Source organism: Selaginella moellendorffii, unplaced genomic scaffold, assembly GCF_000143415.4.
Source record: "Selaginella moellendorffii unplaced genomic scaffold, v1.0 SELMOscaffold_147, whole genome shotgun sequence".
In the NCBI taxonomy this organism is placed as follows: domain Eukaryota; kingdom Viridiplantae; phylum Streptophyta; class Lycopodiopsida; order Selaginellales; family Selaginellaceae; genus Selaginella; species Selaginella moellendorffii.
Window position 1 is genome coordinate 280259 of NW_003314408.1, and position 21168 is coordinate 301426.

Here is a 21168-nt window from a genome sequence, read left to right on the forward strand (position 1 = left end):
ATTATGTACTAGTTATTTCATCCAATAAGAAAAGGATGAAAGTTAGTGGATAACTTGTGCTAATCTTTACTTAAAGACTCTCAACGCACTTATATTATTGCATGTAAATGCAAAATAATAAGAGGCAATAGATTTGAATATGACATATGGTTTGAGACGAAAATAAGAACTTGAGATATATTGACAAGCTAAATAATATATCTTTTATGAAAGCCTACTTTTGTATTTAAAGGTTGTATTCTTTAACTTAATAACTAGTTTTCTTAATTCAAAAAAGGTTTTACAAAAAAGAGAGGCGTTTTGCTGAGGAATTTCCCTTTTTATAATTTAGACCTAGTTTATGTCTTGATGTTCTAAAAGAAAGGCAACCTCATTGCGCATACACATTTGCAAGAATAAAAAAGGGAAGATAAAAAACATATGTTCTTCGTTGTCAAGTCTGCAGTAGGTGCAGGAAGTCGATGAGTGGTCCTCTCTGTTACTAGTGCAAGATGCCACTGGACACATGTCAAATTCATGTTTCACCTCGCTCAGCCAATGAGCACTTAGGGTTTCGGCCTGGATATAAAATGTATGAGCTAAGTATTTCAATAGATAGAGGAACTTATCAAGCAAGAGAAAGAGCCACTCCAAGTTTGTTTGTCTAAGATATGAGCTGGGGCACATACCATGGCTCCAAAGCCCAGCCAAGTTGTGGAACGTCTCTACAGCCTCGCTCAGAGCAGACACATCACTCTCCAGTCAACTTTCTTTCAAGAGATTTCTACTCTTCCTCTTGTCCAAATTTTGACAAGCATGGGCTTTTCCTTCACAGGTTGGCTACAAGGATTACCAATTCTTCTTCAGCTCATCCAATAGGCAAGAAGGCATGGATGGCCACTGCAGCTCAAGAGTTATATAGCAAATCATTATATAAAGGTGGTGGAAGATAAGGTTTATGATAGAATAAAGTGGATGGGTAATAGAATGAATATAAAATATAAAAATGAGAGAGTAGAGGATTTTAATTAGGTAGGCTTGATGGTTTAGAGTTTCTTGAGCTGAATTCTTTGTACTTTTAGTTGCATGCTGTGAGAGAAAGATTAGAGGTGAGCTCTCTACAGTCGAATAAATTTATAGTTCTAATTAATAGGCATATATAGTTTTACTATATTTGAAAATTATTCTACATGATCAATTTAATTAATAAATAGGAATCACACTACTATTAAGCATTACTGCAATGTGCAGAAATTTTTTTGACAACAATTCAATGGAATTTAACAATTTCTATGTATTGTTTCTTTCCAAGAGGTTCATTCATTTATTCATTTTTATATTATTCACAATGCCCCCAATTAGAAGAATGAAACCAATGGATTCAAAGTATGCTACCATCAAACACTTGTTCTGTTCAATCTCTTTTACAACATTGTCCCTTCCACAATAAAGAGCAAGTGGAATGGCTAAGAAGATTGAACACTAGATAATGAACTTTGCTAGTATTTGTGTTATGACTAAGGAAGCCAACTTTTTAAATAACGAAAGAACCAAACCAAAGACCAACTAGTTTTCCTACCATTCTAAAAACATGTTATCTGTTTTGCAAGCTATACAGAATTATAAAAGCTCCCAAAATTTATGGCACATTGCCACCAAGAAAACTTTCTTTCCATGGTGAAGTACCATAGATCCACCAAAACTGCCAGATTCTTTGTTAGGTACCAGTGCTGCAAGGCCGACATTCTATCTCACTCTCAGAATCGTTCTCAACACTTGCACTCGGGTTGAAGCTCTGGAATGATCCACCAGAGCTAGTGTGCATTGAGCACAGCATTTTGTGAATCAAAAGCTTTGAAGTTAATGTCTCACGTAAACAAGATGAAACCCTCAAGAGGAGCTCATGAGCGTCAGCCACCTAAAATAGAATAGGTGACAAGAAGAGTAGAATCTACTTGCATATTCTGTATAGAAAAATAATGTACCACTCCAATTGAAGGTGTACATGTATGTAAACATATGATGCCATCGTCATAGCTTTCCAACAACCAGAGAATCGACGGCTCTAGGTGGCACCACGCGCTGCAACATCATTGGCTCCCAAGTATTCCGGACCCTCCTTCCCACATGGACGATGTGAGACCATCGTAAGCTCCGGCCCATGCCCATCCATGGCCTCATGCGCATGCCCATGGATGTCCCATTGCTTAAGAGCTAATCGCGATTATTTAGTGGCCGGGTTTTATATCCACGGCCTTTGTTTGTTCGCCAGGAGAGCTCGTCCTCCGCCCCCCCGCCGGGATTTCTCCTCTCCTCCACCCCCTCCGCGCGGATCTCACATTTCTCCCGATCTAGCTTCTCAATCAGCGCCGCGAGCGAGGGGATCGAGCGATGGATTGCGCTCCCGGGGCGTCGCTGTCGGCGGCAAGGGTAGGTCTCAATTTCCAGCACGGAGATTTCCGGAGCGCAAGGCCCAGGTCTGGCTCCTCCATCGCCTCGTCCTCCGGCCGCTCCGGCGCTCTCGTCGTCCAATCCAAGAAGAAGGGGCCCGAGGAATGGAGCTATCCGTGGCCCAAGAAGATCACCAAGGACATGCAAAAGGATGCGCTCAATCTCCTGTGCCGATACAAGCCCCTGCCGGTCAAGCCCAAGCCCGTGACGCTCCCGTTCGAGAAACCTATCATCGATCTCGAAGCTAGAATCGAAGAGGTATGATCTTACACTCCATCTAGAGCTAGCAAAAAGTTTTGGTTCCATCCTCGCTTGTTCTCTTTGCTTGCATGCCGTGTTTTTCTGTGCTCGTGTGTGATCTTTGGCTCTAATGACCTTTGGTTTTCTCGATATCAGGTGCGAGATCTTGCCAATAAGACTGGCGTGGATTTTAGCGGCCAAATCGAAGAGCTCGAGCAAAAATACCACCAGGTTGGTCCGACGAGTTTTTAGTTCCTGCTAAGTTTTGTTTTTGTTGGCAGGTCCGGCAAGATCTTTACAAGAATTTGACACCGGTCCAGCGATTGAATCTAGCACGTCATCCGAACCGTCCTACATTCTACGATCATGTTTTAAATATGACTGACAAGGTAACACAACGGCCGTGGACTTGTTTTCCATTTTTTTCGAAGCCTTCATCTTCTTAGCCTTTGAACTTCGTGTTTCAGTGGCTGGAGCTTCACGGTGATCGTGCTGGTCACGACGATGCGGCTATAGTTACAGGAATCGGAAAGATGGAAGGCATGAGCTTTATGTTTATTGGACACCAGAAGGGACGGAACACCAAGGAGAACTTGTATCGGAACTTCGCCATGCCTCAACCTTGGGGGTATGTATAGCGTTCTTTCACTTGCAGAAAGTTATATGCCGTGGTTCTTTTTCCAGATACCGTAAGGCTTTGAGGATGATGAAGCATGCAGCGCACCATGGATTTCCTATTTTGACATTTGTGGACACTCCAGGTGCTTATGCCGGTCTTGAGGCCGAGGAAACTGGTCAAGTAAGAAACTTTGTTTTGTGTTCTTGTTTTCTGACTTCCCTCTTTTATCTTTGCTAGGGAGAGGCAATTGCTATGAACCTCAGAGAAATGTTTGGCTTGAAGGTTCCAATTATAACAACCGTCATTGGAGAAGGTGGCTCTGGTGGTGCACTAGCAATTGGATGTGGCAACAAGATGCTTATGATGGAAAACTCCGTCTATTACGTGGCCAGGTTTGTACACTTTCTGGAACCTCTTCCGGTTTCTAACTTTTCCCTTCCTCGTACAGCCCTGAAGCGTGTGCTGCGATTCTTTGGAAGTCCGCTGAAGCTGCGCCAAAGGTAATGCGAAAGTCTTCTGGTGCGTAAATTTTGACGAGATTCGATTTTGTCTCCAGGCAGCAGATGCTCTGAAAATTACGCCAACCGACCTTAAGGAGCTTAAGATTGTGGACGAAATAATTCCAGTAACCAAAGCCTGTTTTCTTCTCTGTTTGCTAACAGAGATCATCGGTTTTGCAGGAGCCGCTTGGAGGCGCACAGTACGATCCCGAAACCGCCTCGAAAAACATAAAGAAAGTTTTGCTTAGACACATGGAGGTATGGATGAACGTCTTCCGTTTCGAGACATAAATTTCGTCGTGATTGCAGGACCTGCTGAAGATGGATACTCAGTCCCTATTGAAGCAACGCCACAACAAGTACCGCTCAATCGGAGAGTTCGAGGAGTTTGCGAATCTCGATTCCTCCGAGAAGCGCAGCATGAAACCCCGCGACGCGCCTGTCCCGGAGGAGCCGGCGGAGGAGCTCCTCCTCCCAGACGGCCTCTCCACGTCCAAGCCAGCGAATGGATTTCCATCGTCTCTGCGAGTGGATGGAGTCCCAGTGAGCAGCGTCGAGTATGCGAGTGCAAAGGAAAGAGCGGTCTAAGTTAAGTTTTCTCCATTCCAAGATCACCAAGAACAGCAAGAAAGAAAAAAAGAGGAAGTTTTGGGACGAGCGAGCTCTCTACTAACAACCACGAGACGACAGATCAGAAGAAAGAATATAGCGCGTAGGATCACAGCTCCAAGATGGTGTGTAAAACTATCTATACGTATCATTGGAATAATAAAAGAGTGAGGTTTCTTTTGAAACTATAGGGCAAGATGGAAGAGCGCTATGGCGGAGCAATGTGATGATCGATGATGCGCGTCTAGGGAAGATTTCCTCATGGCTGCATTGGCGCAGAGTGGAGCTCGGCGCATTGGATTTGGGCAACCGCTGCTAGTTTCCTCGAGGCCAAGACCTAGCTTGGCCGTGCCGGGGAGAAGAACGCGCGGCTGGAAGCGATTGCTCGTCAGGGAGCGATCCTCCACACAGGTAATCGCTCGCATTTTTCCGAAATTCTTTCTCAAGCCGGGCATGGATCGTTTCTGCCAGTGGGAGTTCCTCCTGCCGTGTTCCTTCTCGTCACAAAGCGAGGGCAGCGGCGATGACGACCAGTATAAGGGCGAGCCGGGCGATCCACCATCGTCGTCGTCTCCAGAGCTCTCCTGGTGGATGAGACTGCGGAAGGCAAGGTCTCGTTACATTCTCACACTCCATTTTTCTTTTTCTTTCTTTCTCATTCATCGCGAGCTATGAACTTTCTTCTTTTCCACAGGTCGATTTTCTCCAGCTCCTTCTAAACCGCTCCCACAAAGACAAGGCCTGGGCAGTCCCCTGGACAGGGCACACCATCTTCCAGGTAAAAACAATCAATCTTTTCCATTGAGAGCTCTTTGGCTCGAGCTCTCGAGCTTTCTCTTCTAGTGTCATCCAACTTCTTTCCATTTTCTTGACATTTTCTTGACAATTTATCTTCGATCTCAGAACTAAAAGCTGGTATCTCTTTCTTTCAGGTGATGTTCTTGTGGTTTGGAGCCTTCTGGCTGGTTGGCTCGTGGTTCATCCCCATCGCCGCTCACGCGCTGGGCTACAGCAAAGACTCGCTCACATACCGCGGCCAAGCGCTCTACAGCCTCGTCACGGACATCGCCGAAGGCACTGTCGGGCTGGGAATCCTCCATCGCTGCCTCGCCGAGTTTCATCCCCTCTCCAAGGACTGGTTCCCGGTAAGTTGGCAGGGACAGTGGTACGTCGAGGCCTGCCTCGGCTGCCTCATCTTCCCGCTCGTCAATCGCCTCTCGCAGTTCAACCTCGATCTCCTGCCGCTGCCATCGCCATTCACGGCCTCGAGCGTGGAGCAGTCCATCTCCGCCAGGGATCCCATCGCCACCCTCCTCTACGCGGTGGTGGTGTCTGTGTGTGCGCCGGTGTGGGAGGAGGTGCTCTTCCGGGGGTTTTTGCTGCCATCGCTCACGCGCTATCTGCCTCTGTGGGCGTCCATCGCCATCTCCGCGCTCGCCTTCGCACTGGCGCACTTCAGCCCCCAGCGCCTCCTGCCGCTCACTTTCCTGGGTCTTGTGATGGGGGTGGTGTTTGTGAGGAACAGGAATCTCCTCTCGTCTATGCTGCTCCATAGCCTGTGGAACGTCTTTGTCTTCGTGGAGCTCCTCAGGTGATAAGCTAGAAAACAACCGCGAATTTAATCAAAAGAAATTTTGCTAAGTCGTAAACATAACAGAATCTCATTAAAAAGAATCTAATCTGAGCAAGAGAATCTTTGAAAGTTGCATTATAAACAACTTTGCTACCTGCAGATAAGAAGAATATAACTTAGCGTTTTGAGATTATTTTGATATGAATAGTAAGTCAATACATTTTTTAAAAAAATTCAAAGTTAAAAGCAAGTTTTCTTCTACTTTAGGTATTTATTTCATTAAAATATTTTTAACATAATCGCTTGATACCTTTTTCGAGCCAATGCCCAGTAGTTAAGAAAAGTCTAGATCACCCTTTTGATGGTTTCTAGAGACCAAGTAGAGAATCCCAAAGGTGGCAAGCATTGCGATCCAACCGCCAACCGTGACGCGTGTCGAGGCGGCGAGGATGGGCGCCTTCCCAAGCCTCGCCCCGCATGCCCCAAATGCCGCCAGTCCCATGCTTGTCGACAAACCGATAGCCGCCAGCCGCCAGCGGTACGCCTCCACGAACCCCGCGGCAAGCAGCGGCACAGCGCCGCCGGTGGTAAACGCCACCGCCGACACCGCAGCCGCCTGCCACGGTCGCGCCAGCGCGTCCACGTCGATGCCCAGCTCCTCCCTCGCATGGACTTTAACCACGTCCTGGCCGTCGCGGGATAGCTGTGCAGCCACCTCTCTCGCCAGCTCCGGTGTCAGTCCGCGCGTCACGTATATCTGGGCCAACTCCTCTAGCTCCCGTGCCGCCGCGTCACCCCCGGCGGCGTGCTGCCGCCGCTCCCTCTCTATCTCGGCCACCTCGGTGTCGCGCTGCGAGGACACCGACACGAACTCTCCCACCGCCATGCTGCACGCGCCGGCGATGAGGCCCGCGATGCCCGAGAGGATGATGCTGCGCTCGTTACTGTTCCCGGCACTCACGCCCAGAAGGAGCGATGCTATCGAGACCAGGCCATCGTTGGCGCCAAGGACGAGAGCCCGCAGCCACGGAGCTCTGTGAGCGACGGGGAGGCCGCTCCCGCAGTCCTCTTTGGCCGCTTCTCCATCTCCCTCGGTTTGTTGGTTTGCTGCTTCATTTGGTAGCTCTGCCTCGTGATCTAGTTGCTTTTCTAGATCCTCGACTTTGGAACCGTGGAAACACATGATCGAGCTTCTCAAATACCCGACATTTTCTGCGATCCAAACCGCAATGTTAAAATCTAAATTAAAAAAAAAAAAAAACGATTAAACATGCCTTACCTGTGCTGTTTCCAAGATCTGGGAGAAGAATTCTAAAAGTGGGGCAAGAAAACAAATGTGAATACCTGGTAACTGAAATATATAATTCTCGGATCCCGCAAGAGCAGCATTCTCGTCCGAACGCGTGGTCTTAAGTTGTAACGAACTGTGGAGTCCATGAGCCGAGCACACTCCCCGGTCCCACTGTTTGGTTTCTACGAGGGAAGCTTTGTCCGTGTCTGTCTCGTCCAACTCGACGCGGTTCGTCACGTCACTTCCTCCGCATCATACGTTATGCTCCTCCTTGTCGTCTGGGAGCTGCATTCCCATCATTCCCAGACTGGTCCTGCTGCGATGAGTACGAGTCGAGCAAGTTCTTAAGCAGGTTCATGTCCACGTCCACGGGGCCTGGAGTTTTTTATTTCTTTTTCTCTGTGGCGTGCAGGATATGACGAGCGCAAGCTATTGTGGTCGTCCTTTGAGAACCAGCAGTTCTACACTGTCGATGTGCAAGTGCCGGGTAAGTCAACTGCAGACACGTTATCTCATGTTTTTTTCTCTTGCGTACTACTGTACAGGTCTCTCGTCGCTGGATCAAGTGCATGTTGAAAAACATGGAAGGGGTGTGCTTGTTTCCACGGAGAAGGACGTTTACCGCCCTGAGAAGCTTGCCGTTCCTCTTTACACAATGTCGACGGTTTAACAGCTAATCTGCAGGATGAGATTCTCACCATTCGCCTTCCCAAAATGGTCGCTGCGCTTGAAGGGACAGCTTCGACAGTGCCAACTGAGGACTGTGACGAGGCCGAGCTGGACATGAGTATTTTGTTATTTTTCTTTTACCTCTACTAATTTCTTTTCCTTTTCTGCTGCAGCCACGAGCAAACGTCTCAAGGCAGCTATTATAGATGACAAGCATCATGTCAAAGTTCCAGGTATGTCCCTGAAAACTTTCACGTTTTCTCAATAGCTTTCTGTGCAGGAAGTGATTGTGGACAATACAGGGCCGGAACTCGTCGTTAAGACCACTGCCAACGTCTTCCACCAAACAAAGTTTAAGCTTCCCTCCAGTGCTGACGTGAAGCAGGTGAGAGCGTCTTTCTGGAACAGCTTGCTTACCATTTGCATTCCCAACAGTGCAACAGACACTCGGGAGCTGAACATGAGTATTTTGTGTTTTTTGTTTTCACCTCTACTAATTTCATCTCGTTCTCTGCTACAGCCACAAGCAAATGTCTTGAGGCAACTTTTGCCTCTATATTTGTGAGTCTATAAAGATACTACATTAATAGCTCTAAAAAATAAACAAAGATTGCAAAAGTCCTCTTTTAGTTTCTCCCATGGCACCTTTACCCACTAACATAGCTTACATGATTTTCAATACTTGGAAGATATTAATTTTTATATTCCTCTATTAAAATTACATTTAATCAAACTCATATCTTAACAGGGGTGTTGCAGAGCTGAAAAAGTGTGGCATAGTATAAACTCTTGAATTTAGACTTCTTGAGAAATCACTCCAACTCAATATTATTCAAATCTAAAGACATTTAAGTATAAAACCTTTAACCAATTGGAAAAAGGTCCTTCTCCCTTTATATTTGAACTTAATAAATTGTCTCTTAAGTCATTCTTTTTATAATTTAACTTGATTCTCTAGAAGTCTACGCTTTTATGAATGGAAGTTGAAAGTTGTAGCTCTCCCAAGAGCTTTACTCTCTTGACAACTTACCCAAACTAGGTTTGACAGATGTCAATCTCAACATATGATGTGATTTCACTAACTAACCAATAGAGTCAAACCTGAGACCTCCTTGATACTAAATATAAACTCATGAATTTGGACTTCTTGGGAGTTCACCTAGCCCAATATTATTCAAATCCAAGACACTTAAACTCAAGTATCTCAAAACCCTTAACCAATTGAAAAAAGAATGCACTTTTATTCATAAATCTTTCCACTTTATTTGAACCTAATGAATTGCTTCTCAAGTCGTTCTTTTTATACACTTAGATATTCCACTTCTAACTTTACAAATTTATATTTACTTTTCTTCACGTAAAGTTTGCTATTATATAATAATATGAAAACCTTGCACAAATACACCTTATACTCCTCCATATTCTTGTTAAAAACAATCTCCATAAACTCATAAAAAGAATGCCTAAACACCTCCATCATCAACCGAATAAATATAGTTGGTGTATTTATCAAACCAAATAGCATAATTATGTACTCAAAATGCTCAAAGCTCATGTTGAATGTTATTTTGAAAATATATGTGTTATTCATTGCAATTTGATGATATCCACTCTTCATATCAATCTTGGTAAACACTTAAACTTCACCAAGCTTGTCTAAAATATTATCTATATGTAGCATTTGCATTTTATCTTTCACCATCTTTTTGTTCAATACACAATAGTCAATATATATTTACATTGACCCATCCTTCATCTTCATAAATAAGACTAGTGCACCAAAAAGAGACTTACTTGGTTAAATAAATCCAAAGTCAAGTAATCCCTTCATTTATTATTGAACTTCTTGTTCCTCTATATAGTTTACCTAAAATGGACACCAGTAAATTGGCCTTGTCCCTAGCTCCAAAGTAATTTTATGCTCCACACTTTGTAATAGAGTTAGCCTATGAGGAAGTTTGGATAGAAAAGCATCGAAAACTTTTTTAATACATTCCTCTCTTGCACATGTGCCTTAGTCTCCTAAATCATGAATAAATAGCAAGTAACTCAAAAGTGGCTTTCCATTATGATAAGCTCACTTAAAAAATGTAGCAAAGAACATAACAATTGAAGGCTAAATTCTCTCTCCAAACCATATATCCTTAATGCCATTATACTCTAGAAAGACACATTTAATGCTCCATTTTATTTCTAAATCCATCTTCACCAACCATAGCATCACAAGAATAGAACCCATATAAATGTTGTTTTGCTAACCAACACTTTTAACCCTTCTACGCAAGCATTGACATGTTGAGTAGGGGTAATTGGACCTTCCACCATGTATGTGTTTTTAAGTTGTGCTTAACAAACTTTGCCAAAACAAAATTGTCATCAGTCTCACTATCCAGTAAAATCCACATTGAACCTCTATAGAACATGCCCTTTAGCATTAAAGCTAATGCATGAGTAACCTCTATTTTGTTCTATACATAGTTGAATTAACAAACAACGATCAAAAGCCTCTTCTTATGACCGGAATAGGCTTTTTTGTCATCCTCATACTGCAAATTTTGCAACTTCTTAATATACAACTTACTGTTATTAGAAGATTGGCTATTTTTTTTGCTATGTTGTTTTCTTCAGTTGTAGACAATCAACTTTGTAGTGTCTAAGCTCACCATAATAATGACAATGTTTAACAAAGAACTTTGGCTTCTTTTACCCCTTTGCATCCAAAGTAGTTACCATAGACTTCAACTTGTGATATTTATTCCCATCTTTATGTCAATAGTGATAATCATGATTGTTCTTGACAAAAATACTCAAACACTTGTGAAACTCGTGTTTGTCATTGTTATGTTGATGAGCCACATCAAAAAGCTCCTTCAAACTCTTAAATGGCTAAGAATGATGCAAGTGTTGCCATATACTCTTGTTGTAGAGGCCATAAATGAAGTAAGATTTATTTTAATTTGGATCCTTTGTTGGAACACAACTAATGAAGTAAGTAAACTTCTCAATATAATTTCTGAGCGTCATTTTCCCTTATTGGAAATCTTGAAGTTCCATGTAAGCATTCTCCATGTCATAGTGAGGGGCAAAACATAAATAAAAAGTAACCTTAAACTCATCCATAGTAGACACTAATGATTTATTGTCTATAATACAAAACTCCTCAAGCCAACTTTACTATTGAAAACTCATATCACATAAAACCATTGGAATAGTCATTAAAGCTTTTGCATCTAGAATTCCTCTAGCAGCAAAAAACTTTTTCATATTGGCTAGCCAAGCCAAAGACTCATTCACAGCACCATCAGTGGAAAAAGCTGAAATCTTAAATTAATCCAACAAGTAAGTTTTACTTAGAGTGCCACCACATCCACACCCACGCATGGTATCATCATGTCATGCATCTCATCTTGCATCTTTTGCTAATTTTAATTAAGGGCTTGTATCTCATGACCAACATCTTGAATAATTCAAACTTCTGGGACTTCATTGGCAACTTCATTATGTGGTCATAACACAAATTATAGCAAATGAATGTTATAACATTTCCAAAACTTTAATAGACAAACTTTCAAGGAACCAATGTACCAAGTACCAACAAATTCATTTACAAGCTATAACAATTGAATGTTATAACTTTTCTGAAACCTCAATAGACAAATTCTTAAAAAACCAAGGTACTAACACTATCTTTAGTCAAAAATACTACAATATTACTATTTATAAGTAAATAAATTAGCATCATTATCAACTATTTTAGGATTGATCATCATTTGTAACTTTGTAAAGCAAGCAACTTTATAAATATATTGCTCATGATCACCAATATATGATATTGAAATCATAATGACTTGATTATTAATTACAAGGAAAGCCCAAATTAGTACTATAAAGATTTACATTAGTATAATATGCTAACTTTAATCAACAAAATACAACATAAATGCCACATTTCATTAATAGAGATTTACAACACTAACACCACTAACATTATTTGCGGTATAGATAAACTTATGCCACTTTTTTTCCAACCAAACTCAAAATTTATCAAAAACCAAGGAACTCAATAAGTTCCAAAAAAAAGAATTAAGCATTATAACCCAAGTCTAAGCAAAATAGTTTAGCTCTTTATCACTACCCATTCCATGGCATACCATTTCTAAAACCACCATAACTAACTTGTATTGAAGTAAGGATTCTTGATTACATGATGTGAACACGAGTAATAATATCACACCTTATTATAGATTATTTCTCAAAGAGGAAAAGATAATTTATAGTCCCTAATCTCTTTTTTCAAACTTAAAATAAATTAAACCTCAAGCTTGCACCCTCTAATGGAGTCACATTTAAGGATGTATGTCATTACAACAATAACTTGCCTTACAACATTCTAAAAAAAACTATAACAAATATCTCTTAGTGCATTCATCCTTTTCTTTAAGACTTTTGCAGTTTATAAGTGATTTTAAAATCCTTCTTTTGTGTAACTTGTGAAACATTTAATTACAATTGCTAATGTGGTGATATAATAACTTTTTTTTCATATTCAAATTTCACTAAACCTTAAGCATGCATTCTCACTGCCTTCATTCTAGCCTAGCAATTAAACTCACCATCTAACCTTTTTTTCAAACTCAAACTTGACTAAAACTTAAACTTGTGTTCACACTGCCTTCATTCCGGCTTAGCAATTAGACTCACCATCACTGGGCTGCGATCAACAGCATGCTTGCAGCACATTCTCAGCCAGGAAGAGATTAGCACAACCATGGAGCCCATGATCACCCTGCAGAGCACACTCACCATCACGTTGAGCTATGAGACGTCATTGTCAGTTGAGCTACAGTCGTTATATTTATCTCTTTGCTCGTTACAAAAAAGTATGATCAAGCTAGTGAACGATCAAACTAGTGAATGCCGCCTTGGATGATAAATTCCACTCCTGCCATGGAGAGCCACTCATAAACTGGTATGCTGCCCACGAGCCTCATCTCATGCTCATAAAATGTACATTGTCACGTTGAGTCAAAAAATTCCAACAGGTGCTTGTTGTCTCCAAAGTCCCTGGAAAGCAACAAACAACTATCAGTGATCCATGAGCATTCATAAATTTACAATACTGCTATAGTTGTGTTCTTGGAAGCCCCTGTAAAAAAAAAGTCATTCAGAGGGAACTAAGGAAATCCTTTTACCTTTATTCAACAAATACCCCTGCCTTTCATATGTGTCACGCTTGCCAGTAAAGCTTCCACGAGTGGAAACCGCTGGTTGTCCTTGCTGTTGAGAGCTCGGGCAACTTGTTCCAGTAGTGCAGCTGCGTCGACACGAGCAGGTCCAGTACCTGTATGAAACCTGAAAGAGTTACGTACTGAGAAACGAAAGCCTAGCGACTTAATACCAAGAACATCTTTAGTTAGAAGTGGTGCTGTAGCAGACGTGTACGAAGTCCACGCCACCTCCAACGCGCTCTTATTGTCAACCACCCTTGACATCTTTGTTAGTGGAAGGTGTGCACCCTCATCCCTGACAATTAACATAAGCCAAAATCAAAGAAAATTGAAAAACCAAACCTGAACTGCTTAGCTAAGATGTAGGGGTAGGAGCCCTTGAGAACCTGTTGTATCTCACCCCATGCAGTAGTGTTGCAGCCACTCCAGAGTCTGTGTGTAGCGACCTAATACAAAAGAAGAATATTTTAAACACACAAAGGAAATTACCATACCAGGAAGTACGCTCGAGTTAACAAGCTGACATCCCTCGGCGAGAGACGAGCCCAGTCAGAATTCCCATGTTGCGCAATAGTCTTCAATGCTGCATACACGTTACCGGGGTACCCAGCTAAATCGCTGAGCCGGTCGTAACCTGAAATATACCACTAAGAACTATTATTGTGAAATCTTTAATCCATACCTGACAGCTCCATCAAGTCGTTGACAGCTGCCTCCACTTCTGCTGGTGTCGGATTTCCCAGGTTCGGATTATTTATCGCCAACTGGATCCCAATCTCATGCTTGAAAGCATAGAGAGTTTCTAAGCGGATTTGCTTTAGAAACTCAAAATACTGGATTTGCAGCATGGTAATGGAGGAATCAGCTCCCAAAACAACGACCGTTTCTTTGTTCTGTCCAAACCTATGTAGTTCAGCAAGCTTTACTCGATCCAGTTCTTCAATGTCGATTCCTGTGTCGAGGAGAACTCGAGCAAGGGGCTTCTTCAACGCTGCCACACCAGAGTCTGTAGATAAACTCGCAGAATTTGATGTAACGCCATCACCGCTTGCCACATTGCCTGCCGACTTCTTCAATGTGCCATCACCGCCTGCTGGCTCCTCCATGCCAAGAGCCTTTGCTAATCCATCCCTGAAGGCCTTCCCTACAGAGACATACCTTCGCAGCTTGAAAACCCGCATTGCTCTAGGCCCAGCAAAACCCTAGGCAGAGTCACAGCAAGCGAGCCAAGCCCTAGAATATGTTCAGGCGGCTGATTCACACAGCAACGGCGACTAGGAGTAGGAGCGGCATCCACACAGCAATCGCGAGTAGGAGTAGGAGCGGCAGCGAAGGGAGGAATGTCTCTCAGGTGAGCAAACCACCCACCCAGGAAGCCTACAAAGAGTTTGGAGAGTTTCTGTGGATGGTGATGCTCCGCCTAGACAACCGTGTCCTCGGCCAAGCCTTTAAGGTGCTGGGCAACTCTGATCTTACCACCAGATGCCTCCAGGGGTATCTCCTGCATCACAGGCTCAAGTACACCGAAATTGTGGGCGGCCAATTCCCCCGTCTTGAAAAACCACTCGGGTTTGACGACATAGGCGACTACCCCGTCCCATATACACACATGATCAAGCTCGTGGACGACGTCTGGGAGGATGCAAAGCGGGACTCGCGTGGAGAGCCCCCCCTACATTACTGCACACGTGAAGAAACACGCCTCGTCCACGACTTTTGCCGGAGTCTTGCCTGCCGAGCCGAGAAGGAAGTCTTCTCCGGGGAGCCAAACGTGCACGAGTTGCAGGAGCAGGCGCGTCTGTTTGGCGCTGAGTGCTGGACCAGGTTCTTAGGTCTGCAGTCCAGCAACCTCACCATTCTGATCGAGGAGCAATCTAGCTCATATGCTACACCAGTCGTTCCATGCACTGATTTCTTCTCCAACGCTTCCTTGACGAAGTGTGCCAGGAGCATCAAGTTGGCGCAGGAGGTGGCTGATGCCGGGGGGCTGCCGCAGTTCCCTGATCACGGCGGTCTAGTTGCTCTCTACAACTTTGAGAAGAAACATGCTTACCAGCTGCTGCTAAACTGCCTCAAGCACATTGATAAAGGTATGGCTTTGATCCTGCCTGGAGTTTTTTATTTCTTTTTCTCTGTGGCGTGCAGGATATGACGAGCGCAATCTATTGTGGTCGTCCTTCGAGAACCAGCAGTTCTACACTGTCGATGTGCAAGTGCCGGGTAAGTCAACTGCAGACGACGTTATCTCATTTTTTGTTCTCTTGCGTACTACTGTACAGGTCTCTCGTCGCTGGATCAAGTGCATGTTGAAAAACATGGACGGGGTGTACTTGTTTCCACGGAGATGGACGTTTACCGCCCCGAGAAGCTTGCTGTTCCTCCTTACGCCAACGTCGACGGTTTAATAGCTAATCTGCAGGATGAGATTCTCACCATTCGCCTTCCCAGGGTGGCCGCTGCGCTCGAAGGGACAACCTCGACAGTGCCAATTGAGGACCGTGACGAGGCCGAGCTGGACACGAGTATTTTTTCTTTTTTTTCTTTTACCTCTACTAATTTCTTTTCCTTTTCTGCTGCAGCCACGAGCAAACGTCTCCAGGCAGCTATTGTAGATGACAAGCTTCACCACATTCTTCGTGTCGAAGTTCCAGGTATGTCCCTGAAAACTTTCACGTTTTCTCAATAGCTTTCTGTGCAGGCGTGTCGCGAGAGGAAGTGATTGTGGACAATACAGGGCCGGAACTCGTCGTTAAGACCACTGCCAACGTCTTCCAGCAAACAAAGTTTAAGCTTCCCTCCAGTGCTGACGTGAAGCAGGCGAGAGCGTCTTTCTGGAACGGCTTGCTTACCATTCGCGTTCCCAAGAGTGCAACGGACACTCGCGAGCTGGACGCGAGTATATTGTGTTTTTTGTTTTTACCTCTACTAATTTCATTTCGTTCTTTGCTGCAGCCACGAGCAAACGTCTCAAAGCAGCTATTGCAAGCATCACCACATTCCTCGTGTCGAAGTTCCAGGTATGTCCCTGGAAACTTTCATGTTTTCTCAATAGCTTTTGCTTTGCGACCATGCAGGCTTGTCGCAAGAGGCTTGTCGCGAGAGGAAGTGATTGTGGCACAGAACGTCTTCCAGCAAAGGAAGTTTAAGTTGACCGTCTCTCCGGCTGGCTTACCATTTGCAGTAGGAACAAGTTTGTTATGTATTACAACTTCACAAGAAAGCAACCATATCCATGTTTAGCCATCTTGAGATTTATTTTTATAAAGGTTTAGTTCCAATGAAGTTCTAAGAGTAAAATTATTCTATTTCTTTTTGTTAAGAAAATACTTAATTTAACACAATAAAAGTATAAGATAATGAGTGTCATGTTTACTTTTTGGAGTTATTTTTCATACATGAATATTAATGTTTTTTTCATTAATATGTTTTCATCCTATGAGGCACAACAGGATTCAAAACATGTAAGATACATTGTTGTTTTAAAATAGCTTAGAATATGCTTAGAATATTCTTTATATAGTTACAATTTTTTAATCAATTTTGTAGTCTAGCTTTTCACAAACCATCCAATGATATAATCAGGCATATTCTAGGATGATAAGGTTAAAACATTTCTTGGTGGTGAGTTTTCATGACATATGGAAGATTTAAGCATTTTCTTACTAATGGTTGAACAACTTATCATTTCAGTGGGACCCATCGGTCTGTGCCTAGAGCAAAAGCATTTCTTTCATTAACCACCTGAAACAGTGAATATTATGTGTCATATAGGCATCAACATGGCATCTGGCGGAAGGCTTGTATTTTATCATATTTTGCTTATGAAAGCCACAGCATCACTGAACCCTACACATGCACTACTTCAGAAGCAATATATGAATGAGAATATATTTTACTTTTAATTTCTTGAATGTTTCAAGAGTACTTCATTTTTCTATAATCTGAAGTTTAGAAGAAATTTAATGGATAAATAACAATTATGATTAAATAGTTATGCCTGGATATTATAGGAATATGTTTTTTACCAATAATAGAATCTTAGAACATAAAATTTAAATATTCCACATTTAGGGTCAACAAGTATTTAACTTGTTACAGACTGTGCACACTCCACAATCCCACACTCATTGTTTTCTATGAGGGAAGCTTTATCTGCATGTTTATCTCGTTAAAATTGATATAATTTGTCATGTCACAGCAACAAGTGTGTCGCAAACTCATGTCTTGTGGTTGTCGATGTCCAAGCTTATATGCAATGCATCCAAACTCTGTGTTGGTGCTGAGAGATCTTTGCTAGGGGTCCCCTATGACTTTTCAAATGGTGCTGGAGTTGGAAAAGTGCTTGGAGAAACCACCACTTGGGCAAATTCTTCACTGTGCTAGAGCAAAGGAATTGATGTGAAATCCTTAGATTTGTTGAAGCCAAGGGACCTTTGGACTTGTGTAGTGATGGTAGAGAAGTCAAGTGTTAATGTAGTTTAGTCTGTGTTGAAGAAGTTAATCATATTGCACTCAACAATTTAGACCTCTGGTAGCATATCATCCTAAATAAGTTCTGGGAAAAGAACCTTGAGAGCTTGGTCAACTTTAGTGATGGAAGAAGCATCCACTTGACAAGTTGGATGGAATTCTGCCATGAAGATGAACATAAAAATAAAGAAGGAAAAAGTAAAAGAAAAGTAATGAAAAGTTATAGATAATGAGATCTAGAAAAATCCATGCACTCTTTAGAGACAATCAGAGTTGCCCCTCACCTTCACCAATGTGAATGTATAGAATAAAAAAATAGAATATAATTAGTCATTGCAAAACCTTTCTTGAAAGTGTTAATTGTTGTAATAAAAATCTTTGCCATTGGGATAGTGCAGAAAAATCCTCATCACTTGATGTAACAATGCCACTTTCACTAACAGAGAAAATGAATGTTATAACTTCTCAAAACCTCAATATGCAAACACTTAAGGAATTAAGGTACCATCACTAACCTAGTATAATGAATCATCTTTGAGAACCTAGTTAAAGATATTACAATACTACTATTTGCAAGTAGATTAAGGTCATTATCAACCACTTTAGGGGATATCATTGTTTGACCAAGAAACTTTGTAAACTCATCATTTACAATGATATAGATATGATATAAATTTAATTATTAGTTGAGCAACACCATAAGCAAGCCCACATTGATATTACAATTTTTTTCACTAGGTTTAAATGCAACATAAATGCCATATTTTATAGATAGAAATTTACAACTCCGAACACCACTAACTTCATTCACAACATAGATAAGCACATGCCACTCTCTTTTTAATCAAACTCAAAACTAATTCAACACCAAGCTAATCAAGGATCAATAATAAGTTTCTCTAGAAAAGAATTAAACATTGTAACCTAAGCCTTTTAATAGCAAGCCTAAGTGAAATGGTTTAATGCTTCCCCGCTATCTAATCCATAGCACACCACCATAACAAATATGCATCAAAGCATGGACTCTCGATCATATAATATGAACACGAGAAATGAGATCATTATCTTATTGTAGATCATCTTTCGGAGAATGGAAGATAATTTATATGTTTGATCCTTCATTCAAAATGACTCTCTTTTTGACTCAAGTTGACTAAACTTTAAACTTAGGTTTGTATTGTCTTTAATCCAATTATAAAAAAGTTTATGAGAATGACTACTCGAAGTAATAGACTAATCCATATAGTCTTATTTGACCTGCTCATAATCATGTATAGGAAGGATCCATTAGTACCTTGCTAAAAAGTTATAAACTAGCCTATATGCCATTTATAACAAACCTAGTGGATATTTATTTTTACCTATAGTAATATAGTAATAAATTATGGTAACCACAGATAGGGTAACATTAATTCTACCAACTCAAAATGTAACATTAAGTTGCTAATGTATGAGCCTAAGCATATACAAATGATATTTCTCAAATCCATCTTATAAGCCAAAGTAAAAGCTTATACAATTTGGTATAAATGGTATGTGCTAATATCTATACTTAAGAACATATGCAAAATGCACACACAAAGATTAATTTCTCAACTAGCTTGGGTGAAAATTGATAAAGGGTTTAGTAGTACTGACTTCCTGCCATTATGGCAATAAAAAAAAAATTTAAAAGGACTTGTTGATATGTAGCATTTGATACTTATAAGCATATTTGCAGCAAATACAAGTGCTAACAAAACTAACAAGTTATTATAAACTAGCGTTAAAAGAAAAAAATTTAGTCTCTCTAGACTATACTATATTTCCTCTTGAGGGCTTTATACCTCCATTCCACTATAAGTCTTAGGGTAAGTTAAATTCCTTACCTTACCACGTCTTAATATACCTTTGAGCTTCCCTTCAACCTATGTTGACCACATGGTCAAAACTAATGTCTAACAATTTCCCCCCCCCCCCCCCCCCCCAATAAAGTCTTTGTCCTAAAGATAAGTTGTACTAATGATTACCCTTTTTGAGGAACTTTATATAAGCTTTTGGTCCATCCTTCGTAATTGTACACATCAAAGAGGTGTTAGGCCCTTCACTCCTAGATAGTATACTTTTCAACTAGCTAACATAGATGAATTTTCACCCCAACTAACAGTGGCACCCAATAAGCTACTTTACCAATGCGCTCTAACATTTCATATGGACTAACATATTTATAAAAAAATTTATAACTCTTCACACTCCACAAAGGCACTAAGGTGTTTTGCTGCTCACTTGATGGAAAAATCATTTGCACAAAGACAAGGTCTTCCACTATATATTCCTAGAATTAGTGATGTTTATTGGTAAACTTCTTCGCTTTGCCCTAAGATACTTGTAAATTCCATTTGCGAAATCAATAAACATGTATGTACATTCCCTATATCCCAATGGGATTAAAAAAAATTGGGTGTGCTACCCTCTCAATGAGCTACTTTATGTGATCCTCTTGTGTCGCAATTAGACCTAATCCTGGAGTAGAAGTGGACATGCTCATCTCTTTTGGATCATGTCGATATCCAAGTCTCCCCATTGAGTTGAATGTAGAACAGAGTTTAAGGGACACCACTGCTAGTGGATCTCACCATCTACCATTTTATCGAAATACGAGAGCCACATGATCCTCCATTCCTCTAGCTGTCTTGGTTTCACCCACTCTTTCAGGATGGTGTAATGAAGACGCACCATTGCAAGAATGAGTCTCCACCACGATGCCACCACCACAGATATCCTTATTTGTTGCCTATTGAAGTAACAATGTCCTCACTTATTTCCCATAAAAATGACAATGATTTCGTACCTCCCAAAGTGCTTACACTTCTGTTGCTCTCTAGATATATCAACACTCATGGCCCATCACCTCCCAGATTGACATCCCGACTTCAACTCTTTGTAAACTCCTGAGTTTGGACTTCCCGGGAGGTCACCCAACCCAGTACTATTCAAACCCAAGGACGCTTAACCCCAAATATCCCAAGACCCTTAACCAATTGGAAAAGGGGGTGCACTCTTGTTCATGGGCCCTTTCCCTCTATATTTGAACCTCATGGATCATCTCTCAAGTCGTTCTCTTTGGTTGCTTACACTCTTGTCATGTCCCACCGGACTCGTATACTCCATCCATGCTGTAAATTCCATTTGTTTACCACTAGAATCCCATTAAGTTCTATAGACAAATCAATTGCCTCTAAATCAAGTTTGTTATGAACATCTTTGCTTAAATGCAAGCCCAACTCCAATGCTATTTAGAGATACCTTCCAAACATGGCAAAATATAAACTATATTTGTTCCACTATGTTAGCTATTGTTATAGGTGAATTGCACCACGAAAAATATAGGTCCCACTATCCATGCTTTTGGTCAATGCTATAGTGTAGCATATCCTCCAATACTTGATTTACATGTTTGATTTATCTGTTTGATTTCCACTTGAAAGTTTCAAAGTCATTTGGATAGCCTTTACAAAGCTCTTTTAGTGAACTTTAAGTCTTGATCACTGATGATGTCC

General features: G+C 41.6%; 5 protein-coding genes across 10 annotated transcripts; 3 read left to right on the plus strand and 2 right to left on the minus strand.

The window, feature by feature from the left end:
* Positions 1-2205: 2205 nt before the first annotated feature.
* Positions 2206-4583, plus strand: LOC9652240 (acetyl-coenzyme A carboxylase carboxyl transferase subunit alpha). Its single transcript, XM_002993000.2, has 10 exons — positions 2206-2688; positions 2827-2901; positions 2952-3059; positions 3138-3298; positions 3355-3469; positions 3527-3681; positions 3738-3789; positions 3846-3914; positions 3970-4047; positions 4099-4583. The coding sequence occupies exons 1-10, from the start codon at positions 2371-2373 to the stop codon at positions 4375-4377; spliced, it is 1410 nt and encodes a 469-aa protein (XP_002993046.2). The 5' UTR covers positions 2206-2370; the 3' UTR covers positions 4378-4583.
* A 57-nt stretch (positions 4584-4640) lies between these two features.
* LOC9652241 lies at positions 4641-6077 on the plus strand. Its single transcript, XM_002993001.2, has 4 exons — positions 4641-4809; positions 4870-5004; positions 5093-5176; positions 5331-6077. Exons 1-4 carry the CDS (start codon positions 4660-4662, stop codon positions 5991-5993), a joined length of 1032 nt encoding a protein of 343 aa, XP_002993047.2. The 5' UTR covers positions 4641-4659; the 3' UTR covers positions 5994-6077.
* A 228-nt stretch (positions 6078-6305) lies between these two features.
* Positions 6306-7559, minus strand: LOC112343385 (vacuolar iron transporter homolog 2-like). Its single transcript, XM_024666731.1, has 3 exons — positions 7521-7559; positions 7316-7433; positions 6306-7183 (listed from the first exon to the last, which is right to left on the minus strand). The coding sequence occupies exons 1-3, from the start codon at positions 7557-7559 to the stop codon at positions 6306-6308; spliced, it is 1035 nt and encodes a 344-aa protein (XP_024522499.1).
* Positions 7560-12759: 5200 nt separating this feature from the next.
* On the minus strand, positions 12760-14365 carry LOC9652243. 4 transcript variants are annotated; one of them, XM_024666735.1, is made up of 7 exons: positions 13842-14365; positions 13654-13793; positions 13502-13605; positions 13330-13454; positions 13124-13272; positions 13052-13077; positions 12760-12995 (listed from the first exon to the last, which is right to left on the minus strand). In XM_024666735.1, exons 1-5 carry the CDS (start codon positions 14338-14340, stop codon positions 13130-13132), a joined length of 1011 nt encoding a protein of 336 aa, XP_024522503.1. In that variant the 5' UTR covers positions 14341-14365; the 3' UTR covers positions 12760-12995; positions 13052-13077; positions 13124-13129. The 4 variants fall into 4 exon arrangements, with proteins under 4 accessions (XP_024522503.1, XP_002993073.1, XP_024522504.1 ...); XM_002993027.2 differs by having other exon boundaries at positions 13047-13077; XM_024666736.1 differs by lacking the exon at positions 13052-13077.
* Positions 14366-14378: 13 nt separating this feature from the next.
* On the plus strand, positions 14379-16441 carry LOC9652417. Of its 3 annotated transcripts, none has more exons than XM_024666732.1 (7): positions 14379-15249; positions 15305-15379; positions 15439-15681; positions 15739-15810; positions 15858-16051; positions 16112-16176; positions 16234-16441. In XM_024666732.1, exons 1-7 carry the CDS (start codon positions 14400-14402, stop codon positions 16397-16399), a joined length of 1665 nt encoding a protein of 554 aa, XP_024522500.1. In that variant the 5' UTR covers positions 14379-14399; the 3' UTR covers positions 16400-16441. The 3 variants fall into 3 exon arrangements, with proteins under 3 accessions (XP_024522500.1, XP_024522501.1, XP_002993049.1); XM_024666733.1 differs by having other exon boundaries at positions 15858-16055; positions 16234-16402; XM_002993003.2 differs by having other exon boundaries at positions 15858-16176.
* Positions 16442-21168: the final 4727 nt, after the last annotated feature.

What these genes read in the sequence shown, in the direction of transcription:
- LOC9652240 (XM_002993000.2), top strand. Translation starts at nt 2,371, where the DNA reads ATGGATTGCGCTCCCGGGGCGTCGCTGTCGGCGGCAAGGGTAGGTCTC. An exon ending in TTTTAAATATGACTGACAAG is followed by an intron (nt 3,060 to 3,137) that starts GTAACACAACGG and finishes TTCGTGTTTCAG; the next exon opens with TGGCTGGAGCTTCACGGTGA. An exon ending in TCCGTCTATTACGTGGCCAG is followed by an intron (nt 3,682 to 3,737) that starts GTTTGTACACTT and finishes TTCCTCGTACAG; the next exon opens with CCCTGAAGCGTGTGCTGCGA.
- LOC9652243 (XM_024666736.1), bottom strand. Translation starts at nt 14,340, where the DNA reads ATGCGGGTTTTCAAGCTGCGAAGGTATGTCTCTGTAGGGAAGGCCTTC. An exon ending in CGACTTGATGGAGCTGTCAG is followed by an intron (nt 13,794 to 13,841) that starts GTATGGATTAAA and finishes GGTATATTTCAG; the next exon opens with GTTACGACCGGCTCAGCGAT. An exon ending in ATCTTAGCTAAGCAGTTCAG is followed by an intron (nt 13,455 to 13,501) that starts GTTTGGTTTTTC and finishes GTTAATTGTCAG; the next exon opens with GGATGAGGGTGCACACCTTC.
- LOC9652417 (XM_002993003.2), top strand. Translation starts at nt 14,400, where the DNA reads ATGTTCAGGCGGCTGATTCACACAGCAACGGCGACTAGGAGTAGGAGC. An exon ending in TGTCGATGTGCAAGTGCCGG is followed by an intron (nt 15,380 to 15,438) that starts GTAAGTCAACTG and finishes ACTACTGTACAG; the next exon opens with GTCTCTCGTCGCTGGATCAA. An exon ending in TCCTCGTGTCGAAGTTCCAG is followed by an intron (nt 16,177 to 16,233) that starts GTATGTCCCTGG and finishes GCGACCATGCAG; the next exon opens with GCTTGTCGCAAGAGGCTTGT.
- LOC9652241 (XM_002993001.2), top strand. Translation starts at nt 4,660, where the DNA reads ATGGCTGCATTGGCGCAGAGTGGAGCTCGGCGCATTGGATTTGGGCAA. An exon ending in GGGAGCGATCCTCCACACAG is followed by an intron (nt 4,810 to 4,869) that starts GTAATCGCTCGC and finishes CGTTTCTGCCAG; the next exon opens with TGGGAGTTCCTCCTGCCGTG. An exon ending in CAGGGCACACCATCTTCCAG is followed by an intron (nt 5,177 to 5,330) that starts GTAAAAACAATC and finishes TCTTTCTTTCAG; the next exon opens with GTGATGTTCTTGTGGTTTGG.
- LOC112343385 (XM_024666731.1), bottom strand. Translation starts at nt 7,559, where the DNA reads ATGGGAATGCAGCTCCCAGACGACAAGGAGGAGCATAAC. An exon ending in ACGACAAGGAGGAGCATAAC is followed by an intron (nt 7,434 to 7,520) that starts GTATGATGCGGA and finishes GAAACCAAACAG; the next exon opens with TGGGACCGGGGAGTGTGCTC. An exon ending in TTATATATTTCAGTTACCAG is followed by an intron (nt 7,184 to 7,315) that starts GTATTCACATTT and finishes TTTGGATCGCAG; the next exon opens with AAAATGTCGGGTATTTGAGA.